The 19025-nt window shown below is 49.1% G+C and overlaps 1 protein-coding gene across 7 annotated transcripts in view; it reads left to right on the plus strand.

Moving 5' to 3' along the window:
* GPATCH8 (G-patch domain containing 8) overlaps positions 1-18474 on the plus strand; it is a 53120-nt gene extending 34646 nt beyond the window's left edge. For all 7 annotated transcript variants that reach the window (XM_030508793.1, XM_030508794.1, XM_030508799.1 and 4 more), the window contains 4 exons: positions 68-154; positions 2184-2327; positions 11845-11975; positions 12514-18474. In XM_030508793.1, the coding sequence (XP_030364653.1) occupies positions 68-154; positions 2184-2327; positions 11845-11975; positions 12514-16366 (4215 nt within the window). In that variant the 3' untranslated portion in view covers positions 16367-18474. The remainder of the gene's footprint in view (positions 1-67; positions 155-2183; positions 2328-11844; positions 11976-12513) is intronic.
* Positions 18475-19025: the final 551 nt, after the last annotated feature.

A 19025-nucleotide genomic window follows, 5' to 3' on the forward strand; every position in this document is an offset into this window, starting at 1 on the left:
CCGGGCAGTCTCAGCACCACAAAGTGCTCCTGGGACAAATCACAGCTTCTCCTCATTTGTTTTTAAGCTTGATTACGCCGAAGATGCCACCGAGCGGAGGCGAGTGCTGGAGGTGGAGAAGGAGGACACCGAGGAGCTGAGGCAGAAGTACAAGGTACTGAACCAGGGCATTAACGTCAGAGTTCCCATGGGCTGCATGAGAGCATGGGCAGGCTGCAGAGGGAGGGTTGCCATGCCATGGACCCTTCTCATCAGCATGTGGCCCAAAGCCTGGGTCCCTCCAGCAGCTCCCGTCAGACAGCAGCTGTGGAGTGGGAAGCACTCCTTGGTTTCAGAGTGGTTGGTTGGTGTGTGAGCTGCATGGCACGATGCTTTAGCTCGGGTCTGCAGCATGATTTATGGGGAAGTCCCTGGGTTTTGCAGTTGTCTTTTCAAACGCAGTTGAAGGTGCATCGCTCTCCGAGACTGTTTTGTCTCTGCTGCTATTCAGCACGGGCTTCTTCCCCTCAGGAGCTTGGTGGAGCCTCTCCCAGCTCCGCTGTGTTTTTATCAGCGGGCTTTAACATCAGGCTCTTGCCTTTCTGGTTTCATCTGCGGGAAATCTCTGCCAGCCTCATTTTTCCACTGCTCTGCAGGAGTCCATTATGCAACTGCCAACTGCGGCTGCATCCTGATGAGCCATTCAGTGAGTCTCAAAGGAATCCCAGAGAACTCCACAACCAAGAAACAAGCAAGAAATGCTCTTTAATTCTCTGCTTTTGTAGGGATCCTGAGCTTTCAGCTGCCTGTGTTTGCATTGTTGAGCCACAGGATGCTTCCTGACAAAACCCCGGCACATGGCGCAGGAAGCTTGGTCAGGGTTGCAGAGGAACTTTACATGTCATTGTTCTGGGGAGCTCACGCTGCTCTCTTTTCCTTTTTTGTCTTCCTGGGGACCTGCCTCAGGCACAAACCTCTACGTAATTGTGTTGATTATTTCTTAACAAGGGGCTCTGGTGATAGGTGGAGGCAGGAACATGAAGCAGATTTTCATAGTTAGAAGGTGAACAGCTTTTTAGCACTAGAACTTCTCAGATCTTTTCCCCCTGTTGAAACTTTCTTCATGAGTTTTGCACGATAGAAAGCATGCTCAGCAATATTTGAATGTCGTTTTGCTATGGTAGCAATATGGGGGATCAATCATACTGCCTTGAACAAGAGCTTTCATAGTAGATCATTCTTAAACGTTTGCTACCTGCTCTTGCTCACATGAGGAAATTCCCCATAAGAAGTTCATGTTGAAGATGGAATCTCTTAAACTCTTCAGTGTTTTTACTCACATTTTAGGCTAGTTTGAATTGTGGAATTTCTCCCTATCCCAGTTGAAGTGCCAGTGGTAACTGGCTGTATGAGCTGTGCTGATGATAGTACAGCACACTTTAATGCAGCATGTGTAGCTTTTCTTTTGTGTGCGTCAGATAAACCTGCCCTGGCTTGGGTTTTGGGTGATGTTTTATTAACTTTGCTGGTGGGATTGTAATTGAAGAGGGGAGGATGTGACCACTGCCAACTTAGACCCCTCCTGTGCTTGGAGCTTTGGGTTTGCACCTAATAGTGAATTACACAAGGTAAAAAAGTACCCTCAGCAACCTCTAAGGTGGTTTCCCCCTCTTTTACTAACTGGCAAGTCCTCGTACCTACTCCCAGTGTAACCACTGTGTTTGAGCTCAGCTTAATGGACAGCATTGCTCCTGGGGGGATTTGTGTGACTGTAAAACTACACTGGAGTGAGTGAGTCTCCAGGGTTTCTGTGCTGTGCTTTGCCAGCCCCAGCTCTGTGTTCCTCCCTGTTGAATTGCACACAAACTGAGATGAAGCAGACATCTGTTAGCGCTCAAAATGGAGGAAGTATCAGCATTGAAATTCAAAGATTTTGTACCAAAAGCAGTGATCTTCCTTGGTTTGACGAGTATTTTGCACATCTTCTGTGAGCAGGCAGCTGCCAGTTTGTTTGTGTGGGAAGCTTGAGGCTTTGAACCTCGCTTTTCATCTCTGACAATCCAGCAGCTCTCCTCCTGCAGCCACAAAACTGTCTTCCTGCCATCAGCACCACATGTACTGATACCTTAGGACAAGATCATCTTCTGGTTTGTTTTCCAGGAAGTTTAAGAGAACCTTTGTTTTTCTGTGTGTGAATTTTGCAGGATTATGTTGACAAAGAAAAGGCAATTGCCAAGGCGCTGGAAGACCTCAGAGCAAACTTCTACTGTGAACTCTGTGACAAGCAGTACCAAAAGCATCAAGAGTTTGACAACCACATCAACTCTTACGATCACGCTCACAAGCAGGTAAACAAGTATTGATAACACAGCTCATCAGTTCGATATTCACTGCAGTGGTCTTGTTTGTGGGTAGCACTTTGAATTTCCCCAGTGTATCTGTTTCCCTTACAGCCCCAGGAATAGGTGTTTCATGTCGCTGGTTCAGATTCTTAGGCCCACTGTATATTTAAAACCCCAACAAACAAAAAACCCAGCCCATGGTTGGCATTGAGGAGCCTGGTCTTGAATGACCCAGCAAATGGGCTGCTGTTAAACTGGGGAGAGGGCCTGTGGGGATGGAGGGCTCCCAGTTTGCATCAGCTTTTAATGTCGTGCAGCTTTGGCGACTGCTGCTGATGTGCCGCGTGTCCGTGTTCATTACTTCGGCCTGTGTTCTGTCAAGCTGCTGAAAACACTGGGAATCAGGGGCTGTGGCAGAGGAATTGTGAAAAAGGAGCACTTCCCAAATTCTGTAACTCTTGGGAAAAGGAGGATTCAGAATCCCTGTGGAACTGGCTTTGCTCCCAAGGCAGGGATGTACCATGGTATCTACATGGTGCTTCAGATTGCACAGTAAACACTGCAAGTTCGTGTGTTAGCCTGATCTAACCGTTTGAGGCTGCTGAATGAGATGTGAATGTACAGCAGGTAGCAGTGTTGTGCTCATCTCGGGATGCAATTGCTCAAAAGAAGTTTTTGGATGTTCCTAGTCATAAATTCTAAGGATGCAATCATTCAGATGCTGATAACTTCAGGAGGATGTGCTGTCGAGTACTAGATCTTGCAAAATAGCAGTGAAGCAACAGATTAAAACCAAGATTGTGGCAGTACAGAGTATGAGTTGGGTTTTTTTCCCCCCATATATCAAGTATAGGATGTGATAGCTCGAAGGGAGTGTTAACTAGAATTCTCATGGCAGAGCAATTCCTGTTTGAGTACTGGGATGAACTGTGGTTAAGTAGAATTAGGAGCAGAAATTCATTCCTTTGCTTTGTGCTGGGAGAAGGGGCTGCTTTGGCTGAGCTGGGGGCACAGTCGTGCTACCCGATAGCAGTGAACTTCACCTGGAGCTTTCCATCAACTGCCTTGAAACCTGAGTGCAATGACACGCATCTATTTAGGAGGTGGAAGGACCTGTTTGTGTCACATTCTTGCTGGGTGGTGATGCAGTACGAGTATGTCAACTCCTGTTTAAATCCCTTGGGTGATTAATAGGGGGACTGATGTGAGGGCTTGTTCAGCCTGGAGAAGAGAAGGCTCCTGAAGGGGAGACCTTAGAGCAGCTCCAGTGCCTAAAGGGGCTCCAGGAAACCTGGAGAGGGGCTTTGGACAAGGGCCTGTAGGGACAGGCCAAGGGGAATGGCTTTAACCTGCCAGAGGGGAGATTGAGATGAGCTCTGAGGCAGAAGCTCTTCCCTGTGAGGGTGCTGAGGCGCTGGCACAGGGTGCCCAGAGAAGCTGTGGCTGCCCCATCCCTGGCAGTGTTCAAGGCCAGGTTGGACACAGGGGCTTGGAGCAACCTGCTCTAGTGGAAGGTGTCCCTGCCCGTGGCAGGGGGTTGGGACTGGATGAGCTTTAAGGTCCCTTCAACCCAAACCAGTCCGGGATTCTATGAGGTTGACAAGGTCGAGGGTTTTTCTAGCATCTAGAGATGCTGTGGAAGGAGAAACAAACCTGTAGAAGGCAACCACACCTCATTGGTATGAAAGGAGTCATCAGCTGGAGCGCAAGAGTGACCTGCAAGAAAAATGTCATGGGAACACACAGGATGGTCTAATCTTCCCATCAGTAGAAAGAATTTGGGGTACTGGTGATTTTTTTTAAAGGAATAGATGTTCTTGGATAATTTTCATCCATTCCAATAACTTCAGGCAGGCTTTGGAGAAAATGAGCCCTCAAACTCTCACTCTGTCACCCAGCATTAATTTCTAGACACACAGGGATTTAAACAAAGCAGCAATCATGCTTTGCTTAGGGAAAAAAATTGCTGGTCCAGCTTTATGCCATGAAATGTGTGTCACCCTCTTGGGTCAGTGTTCAGTGAGTGAACTGGAAACTACCTGGAAATAATGAAGGTGAATTTGGCCAGTAACACCAGCTCACTGCTGCTGGCCACTGCTGCTCAAGGGAGGCTCGTTTCCAACAGTCTACTCTAAATTTTAAGGTAGTTTAAAGAAAAACTGCTTTTTTATAAGATGTGGCACATGAAGTTTGGGATTTTGCCTCTTTGGAGAAGAGGGCAACGTTCCTGAAAGGCTAATATAAATGTTTTGAGGAAAACCATCAAGTTCTCTTCAAAGCAGGCTAATCAGGAGGCTCTTAGAAAGGTGAAGCATTACAGTAGCCTTGCTGATCACAGGAGACCAGCTTGGTGTATATTATCTGCCATGGTTTGTCTTCTCAGTGGTAATTCTTGAGGCACCAGTGCTTCCTTTTGCCTTTTCCTCAGCTCGTTGGACAGATTTCCACGGGATCATTTTTGCCTTGAAGTATTTTTAGCTACACATCCCCATGCTGTGGAAGTGTTTGCCTGTTCCTTCTGCGGCTCAGTGAGCGTTAGGCTGTCCCTGGAAATAGCTGTTCCATCCTCGGGTTCCCTTTCCACTCCCCAGTTATAAAGACACTGTCTTGTATTCCAGGAAGGAACTCAGGATTATTGCGAAACAGGGATGATAGGTAAGTGGCTTGATCCCTACCGGATAAATTCTGGACCCACCAACTTGTCAACACCAAACAATTAAAGGGAAGGCTTTATTAGTATCATTTCCTGACTATACTGGTTTCATGGAGCATTTGGATAAGTCTGAATCAACCTCAACACCTTTCTGTCCAAAAGGCAGTATTTCTAGATTATTTTAACAGGGAAAATCATCTTCAATTTCTCATCACAAAGCATTGGCCTGTTGAAGTCATTGTAAACATCCTGCTGGAGGTGTGCAATGTTGTGCCCTAGATGTTCTTAAATGAGGTTATTTCTTGGAGTGAGAAGTACGGATGTTTGAATGAACAGTGGCGCTCTCTAGTCACCAAATGGTCAGTCCCTCTCCAGGGGAGCCAGAGGAATAAAAGTGACTTGGGTTCATGCAAGATGGCCCTGCAAGAGGGAAAATGAACTCATCTCTTCCCTGTGCGGGTGCTGAGGCGCTGGCCCAGGGTGCCCAGAGAAGCTGTGGCTGCCCCATCCCTGGCAGTGTTCAAGGCCAGGTTGGACACAGGGGCTTGGAGCAACCTGCTCTGGTGGAAGGTGTCCCTGCCAAGTAGGGCTGGTAGCTTATGAAGAACCCCTGCCCTGGATGTTACATGGTCCTGGCTGTCAGAAGTTGTAATAATTAACAGACAAATACAAAAGGCAGCAAATGTAGAAAGAGAACTTCTCCTGCAGCTACCAAGGTCCCTGGGAAGTCAGGATGGTCCCGGTGTATTTTCTGCTGCTTTCCTGCAGATAGGTGATGTCCAGATGCTTGAGAGCTCCCACAATCCTAGAATGCTCCAGACTTAGTGGGCCTGTGTCCTTAGGGCTTTACATCCCATGGGCCCTCATTTTGGTTGTGGGTTTTGTCATCCAGATAGATTACTTCATGTTAAATTTGCATGAAGACGTGGCACACCTTATCTGGGGTTGTCCCCAGTTTGTGTATTCATATCAAACAACCCTCATCTGTATTGCCTATCACTGAGAGCAGCCTGCGGAAGTTCTTACAGTTGGAATTACCTCACGTGTAAGTAATGCAGTGTTTGCAGCCAGCTCTTACTCTTAATTTACTTCATCAAGAATTTACATAGTCTCGTAGAGCTTCACCTCTTCCCCACTCTCATCCCAGTGAAGGGTTTGAGCTGTTCCCTGAGTCACTGACCCAACAGAATAAGAACATTCACCTTCCATGCTCCCCATGAACACCAAACATTGTCCTATTTGAGCCTCTGCCAAGGTTCACTGTGAGAACTCTGACCAGGACTGAAATGCAGGGTTTTATGTAGCTTTCATTGCATGTTTTTTCTATGTATGGCATTTTGGAGGTGTAGATGATGAATTCTCCATAGATTCTCTTTATAAAAGGACAGAGGGAATGTATTTCCATAAAGAAGTTATTTGGGAAAGAGGGTGGAACCCAAGAAATGAGACTATAGAGCTACAGTTCTCTTCACGCCCTCAGTATTTGGAGCTTTGCTTCTAATGGCGAGGGGGAGGGATCTATTAAAGCACAATAAAATTACCAGCACAGTCCCTGCTGTGGCTGATGAGTGCTCTAAATCCAAACCCTGAACTTCCTGGTTTGGGGAGACTTGCACTTATGCTTTCCAACAACACGTGTCTTCAAGCACAGCTTGGGTGTAGGAAACTGGAGAGAGAAGTAGTGGGTGTTACATGGGAGGCTGTTCTACCCTCAGAAAACCCCACAGTGTTTTTCTGAGCCCAGTTTTAGCTGTTGAGCTGCTCGCTTGCTGATGGCAAATACATTTGGAGAAGAGCCCTTCTGTAGGGAGAGTGCTCCATAAAATAAGTATTCAGCACCCAGTACCCCTCACCAGGACTGACTAAAGGAAGGATCACCTCTCTCGACCTGCTGGCAATGCTCTACCTGCATTGGTGGTAGAACTACCTTTGCTGCAGGGGCTCATGGCTGGCTCATGGTGGTTTGTTGTCCACCAAGACCTCCAGATGCTTCTCTGGGAAGCTGGTTTCCAGGTTGGAGCTGGATGATCTTTAAGGTCCCTTCCAACCCAACCCATTCTGTGACTCTATGTGAGGCCTGGGGCACTGTGCCCGGTGGTGTTGGCGTATCCATGTGCCATTAACACAGGATATGTTTTCCTAAGTTGAAACCGAGGTGTCAGGGAAGAAATGAAGATGAGATGAAGCTGCAGTTTTGTGCCATTTCCCCTCTGCTCTTTCTACTTCATTTCTGAGCATGCAAAGAATGTTGATTACCAAAAATAAGCAGGGCTTGTGTTCTCATTCCTGTGAAACTGTAAAGGTTGCCATCCTCTGAGCTCTTATTTAGCTAATGGTGTAGTTCACTCCTAGAAGCTTTTGTGGCAGAGAATCAAGCACATGTCAAAAGTTCAGGAAGGCAGAAATGTGCTGGCATGTTAATGGAAAGTGCATTATGCTTTTATTTAATAGGGATTGGCAGAGAGACTCCGGAGCAATAGCAGGGGAGGAGCAGGCTCTGACACCCTTGTGCTGTTCCACGAGCTGTCTCCTGTCTCAAACCAACTCTGAAATCTCATGGTACATGGATCCCATAGGGAAGTCTGTCCTGCTCTCCTGAATGAGGTTTCTCAGGGAAGTCTTGGATCTTCAGGTCTAGCAAAGCAGTGTAGCAGAGTGCTTGATTCTGAGAATAATGCTCCCTTTCTGCTCTGCAATTTTAGGCAAAGAATGCCTCTTGAATGGGCTTCAGCTCAGTGAAACTGCATGGCTTTGTCAGCTTAAGCATAGGAAATCCCTTTACCAGAAACCTGGAAAGCCACGCACTCCAGTTGGGTCCTGGGCAGGTCTTCCCTCCACATCATCTCACCAGCAAACCCTCCTGCACGGTTGCCACAGTGTGTGCTGAGGGTTTTCGTGTTATGACAGCTCCTGGATCCTCATAGTCCCCTTTTCATTTCCTCCTGGAGCTTTTCACTGATGCCTGAGTGCAGCTCATTGAAGCCAATTTGAAGGGAATCATAAGGTGATGGTGGTGGTTGCCAATTTGGCCACTCCTGAGCTATGCAGTGACTGGGAGATGATCCAGGACCCCTTTGTGCTGGAGTGCTGAGGTAGCTGCAGATCTTACAGAAAACCTGTTCTTGAGGAGCTCAATTTGCATTCCTATGGAAATTTGGAGACTTCTGAGTAATTTTGTTAGAAACAAGGCTGAAAACTTAAAATACTATTCTTTGTTACAAAGCTGAGGTGGGTGGCAGCTATTAATAAAACACAATTCCAAGCTGAAGGAAGGCTTGAGGCAGTGAAGTACCGCTTCTAGCGGGCAGGAATTTGGGCAAACTCTGATCTGTGTCCTTGTTTGTGGGCACTGATGTGGCCCTTAGGGCTGAAGTAATAAACCAGCAGAATAGGATTTGGCTTCATGGTCACTCATCCTACAGTTTGGAAATGTGCTGCTGCTTCCTCTTGATAGGTTCCTGCCTATGAATAAAAAATGCTTCCTAATGTTGAAATCCTCTAGTAGCAATGGAGCTGTGTGTTTGATTTAGTACAGGTTGGTGGCTTTAATCCTCTTGAAGAAATGACAGCTTTGCTGAGCACTGTGGGAAGACCTAAAAAGGCTGGTTTCACCCTAAAATGGGTTCCCAGGGCTCCTGTTCCTGGGTTCGTGAGGAGAAGCCCTCTGAGGATGATGCAGTGGCTACGTTAAATTCTTGGCTAAATGTCTTTGCTTGGGGGGGGGGGGAAGCACCCACACATATGGTGTGGTCCAAAAAGTAATTTAGAGATTTTGGAGGATTAAAATCATGAACCTTTGCCTAAGGATTAGATGGAAATTTCTTTAGTGTAAACCGAGCTTAAATATCGATTTACTCGAAATAGCTTTGTGGGAAGGCTGAGCCCTGGAGCATGGTGAAAAGCGTTTCACTGCTTCCACACACTGCTTTTACTGCTGTGGAATTGTACTTGAGGCTTTTAATTGCTTCACTCCGGTTCAGTCTGGGGAGGAGGGTGGGCAAAGCTGTGCTTACCTGGTTATCCACTGTTCTCTGTGTGGATGAATGACTGGATTCAGTGATGCACCCGAAATAGTGAGTGAGGTGACAATCACTGACAGGGTATCTTGAAAAGTTCTGGCTATTTTGTAAGTTCAGTGTTGATCTGTGGCAGGGGGTTGGAGGTGGTCCCTTCCAACCCAAACCATTCTAGGATTCTATGATTTTACATTCCCAAGGGGATGGCAGAGTGCAGTTGTGGAGCTTTTCTATCCCATACTTCCCCAGCAAGACCCTTCTTCCTTCTGGTGTGCAACGAAAAGAAACTCAGCCTTGAGATCTTAATCCTTTGTAAAATCAGCTTCCCAAAATCAGACCAACTTCTCCCTCGTTTGGGGAGTAGTAAATTCTCAGCAGCCTTGAAACCAGGGTTGGTGGTTTGTCACCCAGGAGGGCTCTGGTACCGGTGTGGCCGGGTGTTGCTGTGCCGCCTGTTCGGGAGCGCACCGGGATAGTGTGTTTGCTTCATCACTTCTAGTTTATGTGTGCAGAGAGTGGGAGGTTTGGGGAGCAGAGACACACAAAGATCAGCGTTTAAAGAAATGGGCATTTCGTTCTGTTTCCATTAAAACTGTTGTAGTGAAGGCATCACGGGCAGCTGCAGCATTACCAACAGGCTCGCAGCCTGTTTGCTTTCCCAGGAGATGTTTAAGGCCATGGCTGGGGTTGGGTTTCCCAGTGCACCATTGCACCTTCCTCTCCAAAGGAAAAGGTCACAGTTCATTCTGTGGTAAATAGCCAGGCCATGCGTTTTTCCAAAGGGATGAGTGATTGAGAGACTTGGCATCAAACCCCAGTGCAATAGTTTTATCAGCTGTTGGTGACTTTAACTTCCTGGAGCATTTAGAGCCGCTCTTTGAATCAGCATGAAAAAGCTGATAGCATTGCTTAGCCCACTTCTTTTGTCTTTTTTTTCCTCCCTCTTGGAAAAAAATTCACTCTTCACCATTGAACATACACCACAAAACCCTGGAGCCCTTTACTTGTCCTGGTGAAAGTAGCTCTGTTGTTCCAGGTGGGATCATTGCTGTGTCTGTGCGTGTATGTGTGCGTGCGTCCCCGCTCCTGCTCCACACTCCCTGAGCTCCATCCTGTAGCTTCACTGGCTCGTTCCTGCTCCCTAGAGTAGCTCACAGCCCAGCAGCAGCCTGGGCACTAATCCTTGCTTTTTGTATGTTTTTCCTCTCTTCCACTCTTGTTACATTTTTACTTTCTTTTCTTCTTTGTGATGTGACATTTTCGGCTGATGTATTGAAAGCAAACCCTTCTAATTTTGGAGGCCAGATCACAAGAGTGAGTTTCTTTCTACTAGTGTCTCTATAGCTGTAACTTTTTTCTGTGTGTCCTCCCCTCTGATTTTGGTAACGCTCAACCACATTTAGTAAATAGCATTAGGTAAGAAAATCCTCTGTCTTGTCAAATCTTCCCCCTTTTTCACAAAGCAATGTTCTCGTTACGTTGGGCCAACTTAATGCCTCTCATTTGAGCTTTGGGTTAGTTTTCAGATCCACTGGTTCTGTGTGGTCCAGCCTGACTTGGATGGGGTTTGGAGCAACCTGCTCTAGTGGAAGGTGTCCCTGCCTGCAACAGAGGGTTGGAACTGGATGAGCTTTAAGGTCTCTTCCAACCCAAACCATTCTGTGATGATTTTGCTCCATCCAAGAGGCAGTCAGCCAGCCAGAGGGTGTATTTACAAATCACCAATGATTTGTACATCTTGTACAAGAAGCTTTCTGGAGTGACTTCTGCTTTGATCCCTTTAGTCTTTCAGGCCCTTCATGAAATACCTGAAAAACATGAAACTTCCTCAGAAGCTGGATCCATGATGCTTTCTGGAATTGGGCCTTTCGGAAGGGTTTCATATTGTGCACCAAAAAAGAAAAGTTAATCCCTTTGGGTGGGAAGGGTCTTTCCTTGCTGCTTTCTGCCACTTAAACTTCCGCGCAGTGCTCTGAAAAAGCCTTATGAATTTTCCCATGTATGCAGAGGAGAAACAGCAGCCTTCTTCCTCGTGCTTCGAGACAAGGACTTTCCAACATTTCCTATAGTCTTGGATGTTCCATTTCTATTAGAGCTGGATATCAAGATTTCCTCAGTGACACTACGACACTGGGAATCCCTTGGGTTTGGGTTGACTCCCTCCTATGCCAGGATTCCTGGAGCACTTGGTGGTTCTGCTCTCTCAAGTATCCAACCCCAAAAGACCCCACTACCTTTTAGAGCATTTTGTTTCTTGAGACCCCATCTCAGAACTACTGTTGGGAAAGCAAGTAACTGTTTGTGGTGTATGTTGTAGTATTTCTTTGCTTACTGGAATCATTTGCATGGGATTTTTGGCACCTTCTCCAATGTAATTTGTACATTGCTTTTGGAAGATGTAGTACTTGGGTAACTCTTGCTCCAGCTAATCCCTCTCCGTCCATGCTTTTAAGACTCCTGTCATGCACTGTTTGTCAAGTACATCTGCACCCTGCAAGAGCAGCAAAACCAGTCCTTTATTTTTCCCCTTTTCCTTCCAGAATTTGCTTGTTGCTTTGAAATCAGCTTTATTGTACATGCTAAAGAAAACTAGTAATGTCGATTGGAAATGTGGATGCACAGACTTGAAATAGCCAAAAGTGATCAACAGTTGCCTTTTCATTTAGCTACTGGGAGGATGGCAATGTGCTCCATGTGGTTTATTGAGCTATGATGCTGTTGCTCCATCCTAGCTCAATGAATGTTCCTGGGGAGGGGCTTGACAGCGCACTTCCAGTGCTCCAGCAGAGCTGCTTTTGGACACTTCATCCCAAACCGCTTTGATCTAATCCATTCCTGCTTTCTTTTGCCTCAGAGGTTGAAAGATCTCAAGCAGAGGGAGTTTGCTCGCAACGTCTCTTCGAGATCACGTAAAGATGAAAGGAAGCAGGAGAAGGCCCTGCGGCGCCTCCACGAGCTGGCTGAGCAGAGGAGGCAGCCTGAATGGTGAGTGGGGTGATCCCTGAGCACCCTCGTGTGTGGGTCCAGCCTGGGGCTGCAGCCCTGGGCTGTGCTGCCATTCTGGCTCCTCTAATCCCACACAGGTTTGGAGGGCAAGCTACACCTTGTGCGGTGGTTTTGGTGGGAGTGAATTCACTGAAGCCATAGTCCAGAGCATCCCCAAATGGCTTTATCCAGCAGTATGTTTTCTTCAGTTAGTTATTTTTATTAACAAATGGCCATATAATGCTATTTTAATGTGTATTTTTTGGATACCAGACTACTTGAAATCATAGAATCCCAGGATGGTTTGGGTTGAAGAGACCTTAAAGCTCACCCTGTTCCAACCCTCTGCCACAGGCAAGGGACACCTTCCACTAGAGCAGGTTGCTCCAAGCCCCTGTGTCCAACCTGGCCTTGAACACTGCCAGGGATGGGGCAGCCACAGCTTTGTGTAAAAGGCTTTTAAACGAGGCATGAATCCATCTGCAGGGGTGTACAAGTGGCAGTCAGCTGTTTCCTCTGTTTTAACTTGTTCATACAGTGCTCCTGGAAGCGGACCCATGTTCAGAACCACCACGGTGGCTGTGGATGAGGAAGGTGGAGATGATGGTGATGATTCTGCAGCCAACAGCAGCTCTTTCATCCAGTCGACTTCTGGCCAAGCTTCAGAGATGGGTATGGACAGAGGTTTCGTAAACACTGGACAAGTTGCTGGCACTGTTACACCAAACCAAATGCCCATCCAGGGAGCACAGGCAATCAGCTTCGGCATCAAGAGTACGTTGGGAACTCCCCTGCAGAAGATAGGTGTGTCTTTTTCATTTGCAAAGAAGACTCCAGTAAAGCTTGAGACCATAGCTTCTGTTTTCAAGGACCATGTGGAAGAATCGAGTGCTGCAGATGGAGCAAAAGCTGATGAGAAAGGGTCCTCGGAGGCAGGGAGCCTGCAGAAACCCGGTGAGGGTGAAAGCACAAATAATTCTGATGGCAAGGCAGAGGAAGATGAGCAACACGACAAAGACAGCGGGTCTCTAGCCACTACCTTGTCAAAACTAAAAAAGATGAGACGAGAAGATGGGCCAATGGCAGTTGAACCAGAATACTACCACTATATTCCTCCAGCCCATTGTAAAGTGAAGCCTAACTTTCAATTCCTGCTTTTCATGAAGTCTACCGAACAAATGGAAGCTGAAAATGTGAACAAAAAAGCTACCCATGAAGTCAAAAAGGGGAGTTCTCCCAGACCCAAACCCAGCAAGCACCCAGAGAAGGCTGCTGAGAGCACGGGGCAGCAGAAGGAGCAGAGCACTGCTGAAAGCACAGCTCAGCACAGCAAAACTGAGCTAAAAGAAGTGCTGGAAAACGCGAGTGTGCAGGAGAGCAAACGTCTAACAGAGAGCGACCCCCCTGAGCCAGACGCTGCTAAAGCAGCCCCACAGCCTGCCTCGGGCTGTAAGAATGTCTCCGAAGGACCAAAACCCAAACCCACAGGACCTTTTTTCCCTGTTCTAAGTAAAGACGAGAGCACGACCCTCCAGTGGCCTTCAGAGCTTCTCATATTTACCAAAGCAGAACCATCGGTTTCATACAGTTGTAACCCCCTGTATTTTGATTTCAAGCTCTCTCGCAATAAAGATGCTAAAGGCAAAGGGGCAGAGAAACCCAAGGAGCCAGGGGGGCTTTGTAAGGAAAGTGGTCAGAGCGCAGAAGCTGGTGAGATGAGCAAACCCAAGGAGGCAGAAAGCGTAGCCAACAGTTCTGCTCTGAAAATGGAAACCAAATCTCTGTCCAACTGTGGCTCCCAGAACAAGCAGGAGTCCGGCTTGGCAAGTGTTAGTAAGGGAGAGGGAGAGGAGGGTGGTAAAAGCATGATGGGGAAGAGCAAATCTGGCAGGTCCCATAAACACAAAAAGAAAAAGAAGCACAAAAAGTCCAGCAAACACAGACGAAAACACAAGGAGGAGGCTGATGAGAAGGGGCGGAAAACTGACCTGGGGGAAGAGAAACCCAAGAAACGGAGAAGACACCGGCACAAAAAAGGCAAATCCTGTCTTTCGACTGAATCGGAATGGGCCCTGAAAGCAGAACTGCCGGAGGAGTGCGGGCACTGCCCGAGGAGAAAGCGGTGCTCCCAGGAATCCCAGAGGAAGTCTCTGTCTGCAGAGGAGGGAAGCAGCGGTAAGAAAGAGGACGGCGGTAACTCCTGCCCGGAGCACTGCGGCAGGAAGCACAGGGCTGACCTGCAGCCGTTCCCCGCCCCGAGGCGGCGGTGTGCGGGTCCTGCCCCGGGCAGGGCTGCCCGCAGGAGCCGCCAGAGCAGCGGGGACTACGACAGCGAGGAGGGCTCCCCCGGGAAGCGCTGCCGGCAGAAGTCCCCCTCGCACTACAGTGACGACGACGACTCGGGCAGCGAGCGATCCCGGAGCCGCTCCCGCTCGGGGCGCAGGCATTCCTCCCGCGGGTCCTACTCCTCCAGCTCCGATGCCTCCTCGGACCACAGCCGCTACAGCCGCCGCAGGAGCTACTCGGACGACAGCTACAGCGATTACAGTGACCGGTCGAGGTGCCACTCAAAGCGGTCCCATGACTCGGAGGATGACTCTGACTACAACAGCTCCAGTCACAGATCCAAGCGGCACAAGTACTCGTCCTCAGACGATGACTACAGCTCGAGCCGGAGCAGGTCGAGGAGCCGGAGCAGGAGCACAACCCACCCTCGAGGCAGGTCACGAACGAGGAGCCGGGGCAGAACACGCAGCAGCAGCTGCAGCCGCAGCCGGAGCAAGAGGAGAAGCCGCAGCGCAACGGAGCGCAGCTGGAAACGGAGCCGCAGCTACAGCAGGGACCGCAGCCGCAGCGCCAGGAGCCACTCCCAGAGGTCCCTGTCACGGAAGGGCTCTCGAGGCCACGAGAGCCCCGAGGAGAGGAGACCCGGGAGGAGAGACTTCATCAGGTCCAAAATCTATCGCTCGCAATCTCCGCACTATTTCCGGACAGGCAGAGGTGAAGGATCCTCGCTGAAGAAAGAGGATAGCAAAGGAGAGGATCTGAAAGGATCTGGCTCACTCTCCCAAAACAGCAGCGGCTCCAGCATGGGCAGGGCCTCGGAAGGGGACTGCAGCCCCGAGGAGAGAAACTCCGTCACTGCAAAGCTGCTCCTGGAAAAGATTCAATCCAGGAAGGTTGAGAAGAAGCCCTGCGTCACTGACGAGATGCTCCCAGGGGCAAACAAGGTGGGAATAAAGCTCAAAGATCCTCCCCAGGGCTACTTTGGCCCCAAACTTCCTCCTTCCTTGGGTAACAAACCGGTTCTCCCCTTAATTGGGAAACTGCCAACCATTCGGAAGCCGAACGCCAAAAGATACGAAGAGTCTGGGCTGGAGAGGGGTGATGAGCAAGAGCTGTCAGATGCTGAGGAGCTTTCCCAGGGCATTGAGGAGGCTCAGTTGGGTGGCCAGTCTCTCTTGGAAGAAGTGGTGATGGTGATTCAAGACAAGCCTCTGGATGAGCAGAAACGGGATGAACCCGCTGTGGAAATGCCTTCCATTCCCCTCGAGGCACCGGCACTCCCCGAGTGCTTTAGGTCTGGAGATCTGGTTATGCCACACAACTTCCTCTCGGATCCGGGCGATGGCGATGGGCTAGAACCTATGGATGGGGGCAGCCAGCCAGTCCCAGTGGAAACCGGTATGATGCCCTTAGTTCCAGACGTCGAGCACTTTCCTGGCTATGTGCCTCAGGGCGGGGAGCCAAGCATCGAAGGGGACCGGGAAGGAGAAGATTCCTCCCTAGCACCACTCGAGAGCCAGCCCATCACTTTTACACCCGAGGAGATGGAGAAGTACAGTAAGCTGCAGCAAGCTGCCCAGCAGCACATCCAGCAGCAGCTCCTGGCAAAGCAGGTCAAGGCCTTCCCAGCCTCGGCAGCCCTGGCTCCCGCAGCACCTGCCCTGCAGCCCATCCACATCCAGCAGCCAGCGGCGGCCTCGGCCACGTCCATCACCACGGTGCAGCACGCCATCCTGCAGCACCACGCTGCCGCCGCCGCTGCCGCCATCGGCATCCACCCGCACCCCCATCCCCAGCCCCTCGCTCAGGTTCACCACATACCCCAGCCCCACTTGACCCCTATTTCCTTATCCCACTTGACCCACTCCATTATTCCAGGGCACCCTGCTACGTTTCTAGCCAGCCACCCCATCCACATCATTCCGGCGTCAGCCATCCATCCGGGCCCCTTCACTTTCCATCCCGTTCCTCACGCTCTTTATCCAACCCTTCTTGCCCCGAGACCCGCTGCCGCCGCGGCTGCCACAGCCTTACACCTTCACCCTCTGCTGCACCCCATCTTCTCAGGACAGGACTTGCAGCATCCACCCAGTCACGGCACATGAAGGATAAAATGAAGTAACCTCGGAGGAAGGAGAATCTTGTGCATTTTGGGAAGGGGTTTGGAGTTGATCCAGCTGGCGGGTGAAGCCTGAGAATTTCCTTTCACTCTTTAGCAGCCAAAGAAGCCAGAGGCTCGAGGGCTAGGGAGCAGCAGGCGGTGGGTCAGTTGTAAGCGTTGTGTATATCCACTACCAGGGACAGTGTCACGTCCCTGACCCCTCTGTGCACGTAGCAGCACTCTCTTAGGAGAATCATTTCACGTGTAGACCAGCGAGATGCTTGGAAAGGCTCTTTTTTTTTTCTTTTCCCTGATTCTTACACTTGGTCATCTCCCTTCTGCCACCTTGTACATGATGAAGGAGATCCTGTACACACTAATAGATCTCTCAAAACCCTTTTAATGAGGTCATCTAATTAAAACAGTCAGCATGATTGAGTCTGGCTTGGAACGGGCCAGAGAACAGTGAGGACCTGGCGACTGTGGATGCTGGTGGGGAGGTGGAGGGAAGCGCAGGGCCACACTGGTTTTGGCTGGGCCAGCACCAGCCTTTGGGTATCACACATGGCTGCCTGCTTAGGGGGGTTTTGTCCTCGGGATGAGCAGCAAAGGTGGAATTAAGATCTTACTGTAAAGAGGAAGAGAGGAGCTACACGTGTACCTGGAGCCCCATGTCCTGGGCTGCAGAGAGGCTCTGGGCTGGTGATTCCAGCCTGGGGTTTGACCACTCTTCTCCTAAGAGGAGGGAAAACATCACTCTGACGTCCACCTCCTGTGGTGTTGGGAGAGAGGAGAAAAATCCCTTTGGGAATTGAAGCAATACGGAGGCCAGGGGAGAGCAGCCGGGGTGTGTGAAGTGAATTCCTCTTTCCTCTGTAATATTGATGGTTTCCTTATTAATTTATAGGGTTATTTTCTTCTTTTTTTTTTTTTAATGTAAAGAATTGCACTGAACTCTGTAAACAAAGATGCTGCTTTTTGTAGCTCCTATAAAAAGGTTACATTTGTAGTATATTGCAATAATATTTTTTACAGCCCGTTCTTTTAGTGGTACTTGTTCTGGTGGCTTCTGTGTAAATATGTTTGCTGTAGGTGAAATAAGACACTTGGAAAGGTTCCACTTTGGGAGTTGCAGCTAGCTGCAGGACGACTTCAGCATGTATATTTTATCAAGCTCATGTATTTTTGAAGTTTTTATGTACTATAAAATGTAAAAAATGAGAAAAAAAAGAAAAGATTAATTAAATCTTCCTTTAAGCATTTTGCAGCAGCAAACAAAGGCTTGGAGCAGGCGCGGTGCGTGGCCACCAGCAGTGACCCAGCTCGGAGCAGCTCTGTGTCCCTGCTGTAGGAATCGGATCCCGGAGGCAGCCTCGGGAGCGCAGTGTAAAACACCCGGGTTTGTGACTGGCTCTTCCCCCTGGGTTCACGTGGGTGATTTGCAGCTCCCAGCACGGCCGTGCAGCCCCCAGCAGCCTTCTGGTGAGGGAAGAGCCTTTGGACCCATCCTCCCGCAGGGAGCCGTGGTTTAGGACTAACCCTGATGTTCTCTAAGGGATTCCTCAGTTCTTCCAGCTGATACCACTGACCGGGAGGCTCCTCCAGCCACGAGCTCTCCCATCGCGCCGGGATTTGGGATTCAGGTCCTTGTATTAGAGCGGTTTGAGGGCACCTTCTGGGCTGGATTTGGGAGCTGGCAGCAAGGTGTCCCCTTCCCCATCCTCCTGGGCAGGCAGAGACTGAAAGGATCAAAACCTCTGGAGCTTCCTCACTCTTGAAATGAGAAATGTTGTGTTTGGGCAGGTCTGAACCCCAACGGTCACAAAAAGGGACTCAATATCTCTGTAAATAATGAACAGATTCAGTATTACTATCTCAGTGCTGGGTTTCATTAGCTTCTAGATCCCACATCCATGTTCTGGCACTCTTCACGCTGCAGCCCGGGGGGGTTTGACTTCCAGAATAGTGCTAAAAATAATTAACCTGTCATTACTTACCAAGCATAAACAGACTGTATTTAACTTTGTCACATAAGATTATATATATATATATATGCTGTAAAATGAGGGGGGAAAAAACACCTTTCTAATAAACCAATGATTTGTGGAAAAATACGTGTGGTTGTTGCATGACGTGAATTGGAGCTGCTGCAGCTGATGGGGATGGAGCCCAGGGCTTCTTCCTAAAATAACAGCATTGGTTGCTTGGTTCATCAAGTAAAACGACTTTGAATTGGGATTCTTTGCTCGGCAGCCACTGAGCTGGATGCAGCGAAAATGTACTTTTAATTTGTTTAGTTTGGTGGGGGATTTTAAAGGGTGTTGTTTGGGCAGGAGCCCTCAGCGGGGTGAGTGTCACAACCAGCCTGCCTGGGCAGCCTGTAACCAGAGTGAAACCACGCAAGGGTCGTAGAATCCCAGCCTGGTTTGGGTTGAAGGGACCTTAAAGCTCCTCCAGTTCCAACCCCTGCCATGGGCAGGGACACCTTCCACTAGAGCAGGTTGCTCCAAGCCCCTGTGTCCAACCTGGCCTTGAACACTGCCAGGGATGGGGCAGCCACAGCTTCTCTGGGAAAAGTCTGTGCCAGCGCCTCAGCACCCTCACAGGGAAGAGCTTCTGCCTCAGAGCTCATCTCAATCTCCCCTCTGGCAGGTTAAAGCCAT

This window comes from Strigops habroptila, chromosome 19 (genome assembly GCF_004027225.2).
Source record: "Strigops habroptila isolate Jane chromosome 19, bStrHab1.2.pri, whole genome shotgun sequence".
NCBI lineage: Eukaryota > Metazoa > Chordata > Aves > Psittaciformes > Psittacidae > Strigops > Strigops habroptila.